The sequence below is a fragment of the Diceros bicornis genome, chromosome 24 (genome assembly GCF_020826845.1).
Source record: "Diceros bicornis minor isolate mBicDic1 chromosome 24, mDicBic1.mat.cur, whole genome shotgun sequence".
NCBI lineage: Eukaryota > Metazoa > Chordata > Mammalia > Perissodactyla > Rhinocerotidae > Diceros > Diceros bicornis.
Window position 1 is genome coordinate 27,989,941 of NC_080763.1, and position 16,240 is coordinate 28,006,180.

The following is a 16,240-nucleotide window of genomic DNA, read 5'->3' on the forward strand; positions in this document are numbered from 1 at the left end:
GAATAGTGCATATGCATAGTTCCAATAATGTTGCTTACCTGTATTTTGTGATTTGGGGAATACCACTTTTCCCCGCCCTTCTGAGTTGCAGTCTTTCATTTGCACAATAGGGATAAATAATGATGGTCTTTATTATCCCACACCCGCAGGGTAGCTGTGATTATCAAGTAAGAGAGTGAATGTAAGAGTACACTGAAAATTGTCAAGTACTTTCCAAATAGCAGGTATGAAAAAACGCTGATTCTGTGAGGTACTGTCAACTCTGGTAACTTTCAAATACAGAAGGGGAGGTCAGTGACAATCCAAAATTACAGCTAATAAAAATTAGTCAACAGAGTATAAAACATAAACAAGGCAAACTTAATTAAAACCAAATCCAATATTTAGAAATACATTTACTCTTCTACAGACATCATCCACAACATAAAAGTAGTAGAAGTGTAATGGCACCTAAATTACTTTTGTACGTACTGTGCCCTCGGTGGAGAATGTTCCCTCCAGTCTCCTTATCTGGTTAAAACACTTCCCCCCAACATTATGAGCATTTTCAAGCACACAGGAAATCTGAAAGAAATTTACAGAGATCACCCATATACCCACCACCTAGATTCTACTATTAACATTTTCTTATATTTGCTTTATCACATTAATCCGTCTATCCATCCTTATGTCTATCCATTAACCCAACTTATTTTTTGGATGCATTACAAAGTAAATTGCAACATTAGTACACTTTCCCATAAAAACTTTAGCATGCATATCAACTCCACTTGAATATTTATTTTTTAAATGTAAAAGTTACATCTAATGTAATGTGCATGTCTTAAGTGAATGGGTTAACTCGTTACCTTTCATCACTTCCTCTGGGAAGGCTCTCCTACCTTCACTGATTCCACGAGACAAGGTCTTCGTTGCATCAAGAGCCTTTCCTTTGTAACACTTGCCAGAGTACTAATGTTACACTTATCTGTGTGATTATTTGATTAGTGTTTATGTTGATATGGGCAATAACCATCATGAGGGGAGGGAATGTCCATCTTCGTTCACCACTGTACCCACAGCACTCCACCCAGTGCCTCCAGAGAAGAGATATTCAGTAACTGCTTCTTGAACGAATGAATGAATCTTTATCAATGAAGGAAAGGTTTTCATTCATTTATTCAATCTGCAAACATTTACTGAATGCCCACTCTATACTGGACACTGTTCTAGAAGTGAGCTGAGGGAAAGCACAACAAGATGAGGCCAAAGACACCCGGGGCAAAATCTTAGAGAGCCTTTCAGGGCACAGTAAAGTTCTTGTATGTAATTCTTTGAATGAGATAGAGGGTCTTTTGAGGGTGACGAGCAGAGGGTGATGAGCAGAGGGTGACATGCTCTCATTTACACCCAAAAAGAACCTTCTGATGTTGTTTGCAGATTGCTAGCCCCTCATTCCCAAGCAAGAGAACTGGTGGAGTTTGGGAGTACTGAGAAGGCAAGACAGGCATCCCACTCCCAGGCCGGGGACTTGTGGAGCAGCAGAAACTCTGAGACCTACCTCAGAGGTGCCACTTGAGTGGAGCTGTGAGAGAAATTTACTGGGAGGATGTACTGAATCTTCAGAAGGACACAGTGCCGTCCCCAAAGCTCTTGATTTACCCAAACACGCTTACATCCCAAGGACATATTCTGACCGTAAAGTTCTGAAAATGCCTTAAATGTCCACAAAATGCTTTTCCAATAGTTTATTTAGGTTAATTAGAGAATATTTTTATTTGTGGTAGCCTTCTTTTGAGGACAGGCAGCAAGATATAGCAGGGAAAATCACTGATTAGAAATCAGGAGATACAAAGTTACATCTCAACTTTGCCACAAGCAGTTAATGAACCTGGGAAAATCATTTAACCCATGGGCCTCAGTTTCCAAATCAGGAAAATGGGACAGTAGGATCTAAAAATCTCTAAAAGCCATTCTGGCTCTAGCCTTAGTCCACTGTAGCTTTAACTTCTTCCCAAAGTAGGTTTGGATCTGATTTTTAAGCTTAAAGGGTTGGAAAGAAGATGAGAAAAAAAGGTTTCAGAAAGAGAAAGTAAAATAAAGAGAAAACCTTATATGAGATTCTAGGGGTTGGTATTTACCCGAGGACACCTCTGGGGCGGAAAAGCCTTCACTCTTCTATGGCAGAAAGCAAAGCTAATGATTCCATAAGAAAAACAAAAAGAAAGACATTTTTGTCTTGGATGTTCACCCCATCAAATTAACAACTCCAAGTATTTGTCATTTTGTATTTTTAAAATGGATACTTCCAAAAGCAGGCAAAGAACTTGCTTTCCAGTTATTTTCCACTTTCTACCTGGCCTAACTGAAAAAAAAAAAAGAAAAAAATTTACAGTTTTCCCTTTATCTAAATACTGCTATTTAGCTTCTGGTTCTATTGCCACAAATGTTATTCCATACCTTAGTTTCTCTCCTCAAAGCTTCTGTGCCACCATGACTTAGCATAGGAAGGTCCATTTTTCTGCACCGTTATCTACACACTCCTTAAATTAGCTCTCTGATTCTCCTTCTGCAAGACTTGGCTTGGTCACCACCTCCCCTAACATGGCAGTTAATATCATGGGCTTTAGAGCCAGTCGGCCTGAGTTGAAATCCTAGTTAAGTCATCTACTGGCTATGTGTCCCTAGGAAAGTTCTTGGATCCCTCTGCACTGGGACTCAGTTTTCTCGTCTATATATAGGAATAATACTAATACCCATAGTGTAGAATTATTGTAAGGATCAAATACATTAACACACGTAAAGTACCTAGAGCAGGGTGGGGCGCTAGTAAGCACTCAAAAAACACTAGTTTTTGTTACAACAATAACACTAGCTATTATTCTGTGAATATCTCCCCTAATGTCTGGGTTAGGTGCCCATCCTCGGTGCTTCCTATGCACACACATGTCTTCTATCACGCGTCTGATCATTTCCTAACTGTGTGCTTCCTTGTCCCGTTCAGTAGACAGCAAATTCCTTAAAGGCAAGACTGTAATTTTCCCTATATTTCCTGTGCTGAGTACTTGGCATCACACACAATAGATTTTAGTTTTAGGAAAAAAAACCTTCTCAACACAAAGATCAATAAAGACACATTTAGAACTTACAAATGTTGTGGAAAGAAAAATACAGCAGAAATTATTTTTTAAAGGTAATTTAAAAATTTAACTTTTTTGAGGGACAGAGAATATTTCTAAACAGACTCAAAATTAAAGAAATAATAAAAAACAGAACTGGAAGAAAAATGAGGGATAGTAGAGTTAAATGGTCTAGTAGAGTTAAAGAGAGGAAGATGAGAATAAATCCTTTGGTGGATAATAATGTGAAGCAGGAAACATGTGATGTGAAGAGCGACCTGCTTCCTGTGGATGAGCTGACGGGGGCTTAGCCATGCTGAGCTGTGATAGGGACACCCGCACAGGGCAGATACAGAGAAATGCTAATCATTTCCCCGAATACGCCAAAGCCCTTGCCCCAAGGCCTCAAGACACGCTAAAGTAAGCAATCACATTTGTCTCTTCCATATTTAACATGGAACAGAGGGTCCTGATACGAAACACTGATAAGGAATGATAATTGCTCTGGCTGAGGTAGGGTCCAGGCTAATTTACTTAAAAGCACCTTGGTGAAGTGAACATAATTAATCTTTCTGTTCTCAAAATAAAGGGTTATTTTCTTTTAAAGAGATGTCCTATGTTCTCAAAGAGAATGACAAAACAAATTAATCATTTTCCATTACTCCACACATAGCACTTGGATGTTGAAAGAGCATGTGAACAGTTAATCCTCCTATATGGATGAGTTTCTGGTGACAGGCAGATCAGATCTAAATAGAAATCAGGCAAGGTATTTTATTTTTATCATTGTGGCTTTGAGACTTAATTCAAAAATAACTGAGATCGACTCTGCCTATACTTTTAAAGTTTGCTTTCATAATTAATCCTTTTTTGAACACTTAGAAACACTCTTTTGGATCTTGTACAAAGCATTCCCCTGGCCGACTGCTGCCGAAGGAGACAGAAGCAGAGTCTATCCAGAATATTTTAAAACTATTGAAAATTCAACTGAACTATCTCTCAAGGAATTCCAACTGCCAGGCTAGCCTTAGTTCAAAGTACCAATAATTTGAAGTTATAGCAGTACACTCTGGCAGATAACTCACCTAAACAACTAATGTTAAAGGTGAACTCTAAGTATGTTTGAGATACTCTGTTAAGGTATGTCCTGAATGGCTGAACAGAAGGGCAAGAGGGAACAGATGGATTATATGTGAGCAAAAGTATATATTTTTAAATAAAGTCAGTCAGTTGCTGAATTTTTAGCCATTGGCTGAGAAAGATGGACCATGAAAGCCAGTGGGCAAAATACAGCTGACAATATTATTTGGTGAGCAAATTCATCTGACATTTTCCACAATCAATTGTTTTCCTGAAACTTCAATTGCTAGAAAGTTTTTTTTCCTTTTTCCAAATGAAAGCCATGCATTCATTCAACTGGACAACAATGAAGCTTTGTGGCCTGGTGGTTAGTATGAAAAGGAGTTGGTCTTGCCAAAACAATTTGAAATTTTGAACTTAGGCTCCTTCCCCCACTTCATTTTAACATAACTAAAATGAACAAGTTCTGCAGCCTTTACTAGACACATTAAAAAAAAAAAAGTAGCCAAAACCAAATGACTTTGGATGTTTTTTATGCTATGAAAACATGCAATACTCTGGCAATTAGGCAGGATTTCGCAGCACGTTATACAGAGACCGGCTAGGACATCCAGTCTTTCCTTTATCCAACAAGCATTTACTAAGCACTTACTATGTGAAAATTAAACTATAATATCACTACATCAGACTTCATTCTGCTAAAGCGGACCAGATTTAGTTCAAGCATATTCTTTCAGTTCCTGTGTGAAAACAAATTATTAGGGCAATAGAGAAAAATATGCATATTATATTGTAATTTTTCATTAACTGCCTTTTTCCCCATTAAATTGGGAAATTTTAAGGATAGGGACTACGCCTTATTTACTACTCTTTGACTCTATGGTGTTAACACATAACTGCTACTTAATCAATATTTATTGAATTTGGTGCTACAATTGCTTCTCAGTCATCCAGTAACTAATTATGTGCAATGATATTTTAAAAATTTGCAAATGTGAAAGATCGGATAGTTTATATTTGATTTGGGAATGATCTCATATACTGTCAAGTGAATACGGGTATGTCAGGAGTTCTGGGGTACACTCCACATGAAATAATGAATTTGTAACAATAAGATCAAATTATGTGAGAAAGGTACTCCGCTTTTTCTTTGAGGACTCCAGCTCCCTATATTTTCTTGGGATATTCTAGGACAGGACACCCATGAAAAGGACACAGTCACAAAGACCAAATTTGAAGTATTTTATATTGCTTTCCCTGCCCTTCTCTCCCCCACACCCAACTTTAGCTGGAGGCCAAAGGCGAGAGCTTTGCTCTATATTATTTCTAAGAAGGTGCAGACAGAGGTACACATCACAAAGTCATGCAGAGCGCTACTTTAAATATATATACTCTCTCCCTCTTAAACTTAGAGGGAATCCCGTGCTTTAAAGGAAGTTTTTGGAGATGCAAATGAGATGCTTCTTGACAGTGAAAACTGGCTCTATCAAATTTACTGTAATACCACTTAAAGGCAGTTGCAATGTGCACACTATGGGAACCACAGAAGATTCATTTGTAACACAAACAAACAACAAAGAAACAAAACGACGGAAATACAGAATGGCAGTTTGCTCCCAGATCCTGGAACACAATGGACTTTTGCTTAATCTTTAGTCTAGGAAATTTAGTTCGGAAAATTAGTCATCATCATTTACTATTCAGGTCCAGTGGGTGGAGTTTTAAAAAATATTTTGGTTATTTGATAAATAATTTAGAGAAGAATAAAGAAATAGTACAAATAACTTTATTAGAAATTTTAGTAAGAATTCAAGCATATTACATATTCTCCTGGTTTTGAAGGTAAGAATGCTACAAATTGCTGAATAACTGTCATGCAAGATTCTGGAAAATTCCTGTCTTGTAAATACTGATTCCAGATTTCAAATATATTTCTGAGTTCCAGTTTATCATTACTTCTGGTTTGTTCTTCTTGCACTTGCGTCTTCAAAACACAATCCTTCTAAATATGTGACAGCTCCTAATTTTTTCAACTTGATAAGGCTATGATTGTAAATATTTTCATTTTTCAGATTTATAAGCATCAATTAGAATGGTCAATCCAATGAAAATTTTCATTTCTATATTATCTTTTCCTTCCAATCTCATTTTTATACAACATGCTTTCAAGATTTGCCCACTTATGAACCATATGAAGTACATTTTGGTGCACAAACATAAAAAAAAAGATAAAAGTACCGTCACACATTCTTTTAACAAAATGGGCTGATCCAGGTTCTTGTTGCAAAATATTGCATGATGAAGTCCTTTTTGTTAAATATCTAACTAGATGAGAGTATCACGTTTCCTTTTTACCTTTAGAAATCTATTGTTCATTCACTGATGCTTGAGTTTGCAAAAATTCATCTAGGATATTATCATTTGAAGACTCATAATCTGACTTTTGGCTTATACAATAAATTTCACCATCATCAGTAGTATCTAGATTGCTGCTTCTGTCTCTTTATGTTGATCTTCTGATTCATCTAATAACTACGAAACGTCTTTCTTTGTCAGTTTCCTTCTCTTTGTCATTATGGGAGAAAATGAAAAATTCTGAATTCTCAACCTGCGTTCAATATAAGTAATAATAATAATAATGAAAAAGAATATAAAACTTCTTCTTGAAAGATGATACAATATTTTTGTGGGAGGTACTTCTCCATGGCATTGCTACATGTCTTGTGATAGCTTTTGTCCCAGAATAGCTTTTCAAGGATGTTTATACAGCAAACAGCCTTGGAAAACAGAGATAGTGTCTCCCTCTGCGGCAAAGGTTGGGTAGGACTTCTCGTAGCTCCCTTTATAAAATTGGTTGTATAAGCTCAGGGTTCCTCAGCTTTAACACAAATCCACTACACATGCAACACCCACATGGACTCATCTCCATATTGCCCCTATGGGACTTGGGGGGCAAAGGAAACTGATGCAAACATGTAGCTCATGGGGCCTGCTGTGCTGTGAGTAATCAAGTCCTTTGTCTTGTGTCTTATTCCAGTATCCATGAAAGAGTGGCAGGCTAACTTGATAACTTGCAAGTAGGGTAAAATCTCAGACTCTTCAGTTCTTGATATACTTTTGACAACACAATAAGAAAACTGAAATATTATATAATAGTGATGATCTAGTTCACTTATTGTAACATCCTTCTATGTGATTTCCATTATTCTTCCATTTTCACATTATTTTAGTCTTTTCTAGCATAGTTGTGAACAATTGATGAATAACAATAAAATAATTTCTAGAATGATGAAATAGGACAATGTTTCAAGAATATAAGATCACCAAGATCCCTTATGTATCTGAGATTTATAATAGGATTCAATAGACCCATATGGCATTTGCAAGGCAGAATGAGTTTTTTTCTATTTTAAAAATGAGCAAAACTTCTCTTTGTTCTTTGGAAGATCTTAAAAGAAGAATAAAAGTTAAAAAAAAATATATCAATCTTTGCCAAAAGAAATTGAAAAACCAAGATTGGGTCCAATTGACCCTGATGGTATACTGAGGATTAAACCACCCCTGAAACACTGCCTTTTATCACCACCTCTCAGAATCCTCTTCATCCTTTTAGTGCCAAATTTTCTCCTCTCTGTGAGCCTTCCTAAGCCACTTCTGTGGGGTCTGATATGAAGTCTGATAGTTCAGGCAGTACTTCTCCTATGCTGCCTTGCACGAGGAACCATGTTTCACACTCAGTCCTTTGCATGGAGTAGTTGGTTGGCACATGTAGAATGGAGAAATGCATGAAAGGTAATGAGTGTGATGCTATAGATGGAATTAACACTAAAGTAGAAAAAGGAAAAACAAGAAAAGAGAGATGAAGGAGGCAGGTAATTTACATAATCTTAGTCAACATGCCAAAAGCAAATTGACTAGTCAATTTGACTAATTTACTGATTTACAAAACAACTTGTTTTTTAACTGTTCATATAGTTTCCAAAGATATTACTTTTGTAAATTGGCCAATTTGTTAAAATCAGAGAAGGAGTCATTTGGTGAATTAATGACTGGGCAAATTTGCCCTCCAAGGTAGGTCTGACAAGTTTAAATTTTAGGAAGAAGCTAAAATTAAGCACCCTAGATTCTACGAAAATAATGTTTGAGAAAGAATCTTACACCTGCTGTTTAGGTAGATTAGAAAGAAGAAATACTGGGGACAGAATGATGGTATCAGTAGAAAAGGCATGAAATTAATTCAGTGGAATTAAATCCAATCGGATGAAATCCAATAGAAATGAAGGCAGAGTAACACCACGCTCTAGGGGATGGACTGTAAAGGTATGTTCTTAAAGTGGGCATCGAAGATGGCCCAAATCAGTGATTCTTAACCATGACTGCACGTCAGAATCTTCTGGAGGAGCTTTAAAAAATAGTGGATCCTACTCCAGGTCAACCAAATCTGGGGGTTGAGAGTGTGTTGAACTAAAATTACTAGGATTATTAAATAAGAACTATAAATCTAAATTTCTCAGATCCCAAATTTGAAAAAATTGAATTGAATTTTGGAGGTAAACTTTATATAACAGAGAGTGCCAAGACTACAGAACCAGTGTAGCAAAACGAAGACCAAAATTCAAATGTCCTGATTAACAAGCCAAAACTTTCCAGTCCATATCCTGCTCTTGAGACTGGTGAAGGTAATACACACATAAGGGAGGAATATTTTTAAAAATTAGAAAAGGACTTTCTCACTCACTATCTCATTTGATCTTCTCAGCAAACGTCTGAGACAAGCAGGACAAGTTATTAAGCCCATTTCACAGATAATAGAAATTAGGCTCAGAGAAGTGAAGTGAGTTGCCAGTGTGAAAGAGCCAGAATGCACAACCAGGTCTTCTACCTCCCAGTCTACCAGATCCTAATCATTCTCTAAGAAATCTGGAGATCACCTGGCTTTTGCCTTACCCTCTCACTCAACTCCTTCATGTCTAGGAACAAATACACACTTCTTCAGGAAAAAAACTAATTTCTAATGAGGAGCTTTGAGATATTACAGAGCAAAACGAGTTCTGATTTAGAAATGATAGGAATAAAGATGAAAATAGGAAGTTCTCTGAAAAGATATAAAGGGAGTACTTCACAAAATCCAAGTGTTTTTAAGTCAGTGAGTCTATATTTAATGTGTTTTAGACTATCTGGTTAATGTCTGATGACAATGAAACAAACAAATCAAGGATGTGTTCCATTGGCCTTTGCTGTGGATATAAGTGGAGAATGAGATGCTAGTAGAGAAAAACATTGAAGAGGATCCAGAAAATCATTTATGGAACACCAGCTATGCAAAATAATTAAGAACAGAGCCTAAAGAGAATAATGAGGGAAGGGCTATTTTGATGGTTTGGCCTTTTACTGTTTGATCTTCAAATATAATGTAATTAGGGGCAAAGATAGGTTGAAATCTTTCACTAATGTTAAATAATTAACATAAGACCACTTTGGATATTTATATTAATAGTGCTAATAGTGACAATTTATACTCTCTCCAGCCTTTCATCTGAGATCAAAGTTTATTAAAAGTCCTAAACAAACTTTATAGACACTTGTGTAAGTGGAATTAGAGATGGTATGCAGATGCATAAAATAAAAAAAGATCAACTGAGGTGTTTAATATCACTGAGCAAGCTCAAGACAGAACTAGCAATGCAACCTAGGGGAATGCCAATTCTTTTCTTCAACATTCAAAAGGAAGAAAACTAGATCCAAGTCGCTTTATGAAACTCCATTTACCAATAAGGTGAGGGCATATTCTGACAATTCTAAATATGGTCTAAGAATGTCAGTGTCCTATTTATGAGTCCACTTCTTGCCCTGCTCAAGGTAAATATGAGATCTGGCTGTCAAGTTCTTTCCTCTTCACTTTGTATCATTCACTAGATACTTGTAAAGTGTTCCTTAGTCATGTCTTCATGACTCTTACCAGTCACAAGTGGAGAATGCGGAATGGAAAGAACACTGTGTCACTAATCAGGACACTTGAATTCTAGCCCTAGTTTTGCCACACGTGGCAACTCATAAACTCCTCTGGCCTCCAAACTTCTCATCTACAGAGTGAGGGTTTTGACAAGGATCTCTAACACTTCTTCCTGTTGTAACATTTTCTAAAATGTGAGAGCCGTGGCAGCAGGGATCTAATCTGCTATACGCTCTAGGGCACTACTGAGACGTGGTCGGGATTCAACAAGTATGTTATACAATATTATATAATTACATCAGGGTAAATTGTTTGATAGCAACTATTGGCAGGGTGGAAATTTTGTGAAGATCAGATTTTTAATTCCTCTTAGACTAGACTAGAGCCTAATAGAAAGAGGACCTTTTCAATATCACCTAGTCCAGCCCAATCATTAAAAAAATAAGAAAATTAAAATGGAGAGAGGTTAAACAACTTGCCCAGGGTCATGCGCCTGGCTATGGTGGATATATGACCAGAATCTAGTTTTTCAGACTCTTAATCAGATACAATTTTTACCATATCACTATCATTTTATTTATTTATTTTATGCTTTTATTATTATTATTATTTTTTTTGCAGGGAAAGATTCGCCCTAAGCTAACACCTGTTGCCAATCTTCTTCTTTTTTTTTTCCTCCTCAAAGCCCCAGTGCATGGTTGTATATCCTAGTTGTAAGTCCTTCTAGTTCTATGTGAGCTGTCCCCACAGCATGGAAACTGACAGACAGGTGGTGTAGTTCCATGACCGGGAAATGAACCTGGACCGCCGAAACAGTGAGAGAGCCAAACTTTAACCACTAGGCCATCAGGGCTGGCTCTCACTATCATTTTAAACTAGGCATATAATAATTTTCAGTTGAAACTTGTATGTAATTGGCTAAAATTAGATGCACAAAATGAAAATTCCCCAAATCAGATTTCATTTAAAGGCTACTTCAAAAAGTACATAACATACACTACTCCCTCCAACTATATATTAAGGGTGTAATACCAATATTTTGTTTTATAGTTGTTAGGATCTTAGGAAAAAAACTTAATACACCATTACTCTGAGATTTTACCGAGATAGGCTCTCTTAAAGAGAACAGAAAGCATTTCTTATATGTATTATATTTTTCAGAAAGATCCTTCCATTGTGTGTTGTAATATACACTCATATTATCTTCATAATTTAAGCAAGAGCTTTTTATCCCGGGAATGCACTATGTTAGTGTTTAGAAAGGACTATAAAACACATTATCAAGTAAGGCAGTTAGACAGACAGTATGACTACTTATCAGCATCAAATATGAAGCTGTCAGTCTGAGCTCTAAACACTGAGCAATTCTAAATTCATCTGCTGGTGAAGCTGCATTCATTATGTAATTTCTCAATGACACTTTCCCTATGTCACCATGTTTATGAAAAATTTGAGAGGGCTATAAGAAACCATTTTTGCAGGCTGAAGGAAGTCTTACATTTTTAAATTGGTCATCACCTTTTGCCACAAGGTTGCAACTCCAAATAAACAGCCTACTTGTTTTAGCAGCATTTTTCTTATTTGACCACAAGCACAGCCATGTTTTAGAAATTAACCCTTTGAAGATGACCCCATTATTGGAAAACGTACATATTTTAATACTGACTAACACAGAATACAGGCTCTGTATTTTGGGACAAGGTGGCGAAAGGAGAATGTCTAGATTGTTTCAACCAAGATCCCTCATGAGAGATTCATGAGGATATTTCCGTTTGCCCTCGATGCGAATATACAGAAGGTAGACTAACATTAGAGCAGTGGGAAACTTGGCAGGACGGGCTAGGACAGGGTTTGTGCAAACCCTTTTTCCGGTTTCAGTTTGAATGGGTTCCCAGGAAGTGTCAAGTTTGAACAAATCCAAAATTTTACAATGTAGCTCAGCCAAAACTGCTGAGATTCACCTGATTCTGGGTCAAAACCGTACAGAGCACACTGCGTTTTATTTGGTGTGAAGCCAATTTGACTGAACCTTTCAGGCAACTTCAATGAGAGGCTCATAGCCTTGGCAAAACCAAAAATGAACCTAGCTTGATCTCTGGTTTTGAAACAGCAAGTTCTAGCTTTATAAGGAGATAAAGGCAAGTTTTACTTAGCTTCAGGATTCTTACAAATACTTAGAAGAGGCACTGCAAATAATTAACAGTTATTTGGCCAGATTTACATACTCACATCAGTTATTTCCTGAGCTTAATCAGGACATCTCAGTAAGTACATTAACTCTATTGGGTCCATATACTCCTAAGAGCCCTAGAGTAGAATTTGATGTCCTCACAAAGAAGAGTGCTCCTTCTTCAACAACTTATGTATTTGTAGAGTGGACTGCACATGTAGGACGAAGCACAATTGGTGCTAGATCCAGGGTGGGAAGGAAAGAAAATTAAAAATAAAAACTCCAATAGCAATTGTCTAATCTGACAGCAGATATGAAGTAAGAGGATGTAGTGTTACGTAGTAATTTCCACAGAGACACACTGGCATAGTCCTATACTCTTGAACACCAAGATCTTGAAGATCAACTAGTGTGCATAGTTTAAATCTGTTACCACTAATATTAGCTGAATGAATCCTTCAGAGACGTGTTAAAGGCTCTAACAATTTTTTAAAAATAAAAATATTTCTAAGAGTTTTCCAGTGTTTTGTAATTTTTTTCAATATAGGCAAATTTATGTATGTGTTTCTCCAATTAGCTACAGGTTAGGATTTATCCTATAAGTTATGTTATCTCTGTTAGGTATACATTGAAAACAAGGGAGCTGAGATTGTTTTAAGGAACTTTGATTTGAGGAGCTGATTAAATACTGACAAATTGCAACTACATAATTACACATTTGCTCTAAGTCAATGGTTTTCAACATTTTGAGTAGACACTCCCTAAATAATTTTTAAACTATGTATCTCCCTTACCCACCCTCCACCCCCAACACACACACACATTTTTAAGTTGTCTAAATGTTTTCATCATAAGTTTAGGTAGTTGCAAAGGATGAAATTTCTGGAATATTTTAAATATTGACATTTTCAAATAAGACTCGTATTGCTCATATAAACTTATCCAGTGAACTTTAAATACTTTAGTAATTTCTTACCACCATTTATCCACTTGCAAAATAACTAAATAACCTCCTCTTAAAAGATAGAAATTTTATATTGTTCCTTTTCCCTTTGAATTTATTTCCAATCTATTTTCCCTCATAAACTTTTATCCCAATATAAAATATATTTATGCTTTGCAAGTCTTTTTATTGGGTATCTTATACTTCATCCTTCTCTGTAACAAGAATGTACATATACAGAGAAAAAAATTGATTTTTAAAACTCCCTGTGCCCATAATGCTTTAAGTGTTACACTTTTTATGGACTGAATTATCATTACAATTAATAATAGGTATATTAAAAATTTTGAGAAAAATTATTAAATGTGAAATGTAAAAAAACCCCAAAGCTTCCAAAAGTATCTCTCTTAATGGGATGGATACAGCCTCCTCTTCTCCTGCACTCAATTAGTTCATGTATCCATAAGTAAATGCTAACTTTTGTTTGAAAAAAACAGGGTTCTATTTCATTTCTATTCTACTTTTTGTTTCTATAGATTTAATCACTGAAAAATCTTGTTCACATCAAAAAGTACATAAGAATGAAAGTAATTTTGTTATAACAATGTCACTCAATTTCTTGAATGCCTTCCTAGTTTTATGGCAAAGATTACATAGGGATCTGTCATCAAAAATTAATTTTAATGATCTATCAGCTCGATTAGGTCCTCTTTCAATTTTGTTGAAAGCAAAGAATTAGAAACGACTTGCTAAAGGATTGTAATGTAGTTATTAAAGTCATTCACTTTCTGTTTCTGGAATGTACATCAAAAAGGCTTTATTTACCAAGACTTGTCAAATGACTACAACTGTTCTTCTTTTACTTTGAGGCATTTCATTGAACTTAATTAACATATGCAAAAAATTGAGAAAAATAAAAATGTTCTTAATTTTAATACCATTCTATCAGTACAAAATTTTTAATACATTTATTTTATCTTAGCATTAAATATATTTTCATCAAAACCTTAGAGCTGCAGATTGGCAAAGCCAGTCCTCATTGTCAAACCAATCAGCCAAATCAGGTTTACTTTCTGGCAGAAAAAATGTCTGACTTCATTTTTCAATTCTATGAAATGTGTTAAGTGCCCCTGTGACAACTGTCTCACTTTTGAATTGTAATTCTAGGACAGATAAATAGATAAGGCACAGAGCCGGGCCAGAGTTTGTCACCTGGATGAAATAAGACTGCTGCTTTCAATTACACATTTCTTTCCAACACTTTCTAGTTTTGTTTTCTGGAACTATACTCTTATTCTCTTATTATAGGAGGGTGGTGGAAGAGGTGAGGTCATTAAATAAAATTGTCTTTACTCCCTCTCAATACCAGTCAACAATATATGTCAGTTTCAGAACACCTCATTCCCAACACCCCACGTATCTAACACAACTCTTTGTTCTTATCAAAAATATATGTACAACTAAGAAGGACAAGACACCTTATCTTAGTGCCTTGATTAAAAGAGGACATGAAGGCACCAAAATCTTAAATTGCCCCTTGTTTGGCACCCTGAAGTGCCTGGGGGAATTTGCCATCATAGGACCCTGAATGGGTAAGATGTCGGCTTTTCTTGTAAAGTGGGAGGAGGTCGATTATGAAAGGTAAGATGGCCTCTTCAAGCACAGCCGTTTTGGGAGAAAGTGCATGCAGAAGCTGAGGATATAAAAATAGATTCTCTTAAAACTATTTGTATCTGAATACCCCTTGGAAGATCTTTGCATACTCCTGGGGGTATGCTACTCCAGTTTGAAGACCATGCTCGAAATCATCAGCTATCTTTAAACATTACCATCAGGGACGACATTAATCATTTTGTTGTAAAATTTACAAAAAGAAGGTTCTGCTAACATGTTTCAATTCCCTTTGTTTTTTGGTGAAATGTGTCAGAGACACAGAAAAGTACGTAAAATATATACATACAGTTTAAAGAAAATGACAATTCTTTGTGGTTTTAATTAGCATTTCCCTGATTACTAATGAAGCTGAATATATTCTCACATGTTGTTTCTTCTTCAACCGAAATGTTTGCTCATGTCTTTTACTCTTTTTCTTTCTGTTTTGGGAAATCTGGGTTATTTTTTTTCTAATTGCTTTGTTGGCAATAAGATTTGGATACAAATTGCTAGTCATTTATATTTTCTGCTACAAATATGTTCTGTGTGGTTTTTCTTTTCACTCTTTTTCTGTTGTCTTTCGATTCACAGAAGTTCTTAATTTTAATGTGGTCACAACATCATTTCTTTTACAATCTATGTTTTCAGTGCCTTCTTCCCTCCCCAGAAATCCTCCAAAGTCCCAAGGTCATGAAGATGGTAAACTATAGTTTGTTTTAAAGTTTTATGATTTTGCCATTCACATTGAGGCTTTCCTCCATTTTTTGCATCTGAGATAGGGTTCAATTTCATCTTTTTTAAACTATCTATTGAAAAGTCCATCCTTACTCCCAGGATAGGTAGTGCCAATTATATCAGACATCAAGGTTCCATGTACACATATTTCTGTTTCTGAGTTCTCTATTTCCTTACATTGACCTATTTCTATATTTCTGTGCAAAGACTCTACTATCTTAATTTCCATAGCTTTAACAAGGTCTGATATATGTTAGGAAAACCTCCCCCACCTTGTTCTTCTTCAGAAGTGTCTTGGCTATTCCAGGCTGTCTTCTCTTTAAAGGACTTGTATTTTTCTTGTTGCTGTTAGATTTTTTCCCATGTACTTTGTATTTTTTGTTACTTCTGTATTGATATACTTTTAATTACATTTTTTCAGGGCTTGCTGCTGGAGTTAGAAGTAAAAGGGACTTTCATATACTGTTTTTTATCAAACAAACTTGTTAAATTATTTTTCATAATTTAACTAAAAATTCCTAGAGTTTTTTATACAGACAATAACATTATTTGCAAATAATGATAGTTTTACTGCTCTGGCTAGGACTGTCTACACAGTGTCTAATAGA

At 35.8% G+C, this 16,240-nt stretch overlaps 1 protein-coding gene across 10 annotated transcripts in view; it reads right to left on the bottom strand.

Annotated features, from left to right (window-relative positions):
- CEP128 (centrosomal protein 128) overlaps nucleotides 1–16,240 on the bottom strand; it is a 393,976-nt gene that overhangs the window by 44,415 nt on the left and 333,321 nt on the right. For 5 of the 10 annotated variants that reach the window (XM_058567480.1, XM_058567475.1, XM_058567472.1 and 2 more), the window contains one exon: nucleotides 460–564. The exons of 4 other annotated variants lie outside the window; for them this stretch is intronic. In XM_058567480.1, coding sequence (XP_058423463.1) covers nucleotides 460–564 — 105 coding nt within the window. The remainder of the gene's footprint in view (nucleotides 1–459; nucleotides 565–16,240) is intronic. One more of the 10 variants, XM_058567474.1, reaches the window with a different exon arrangement.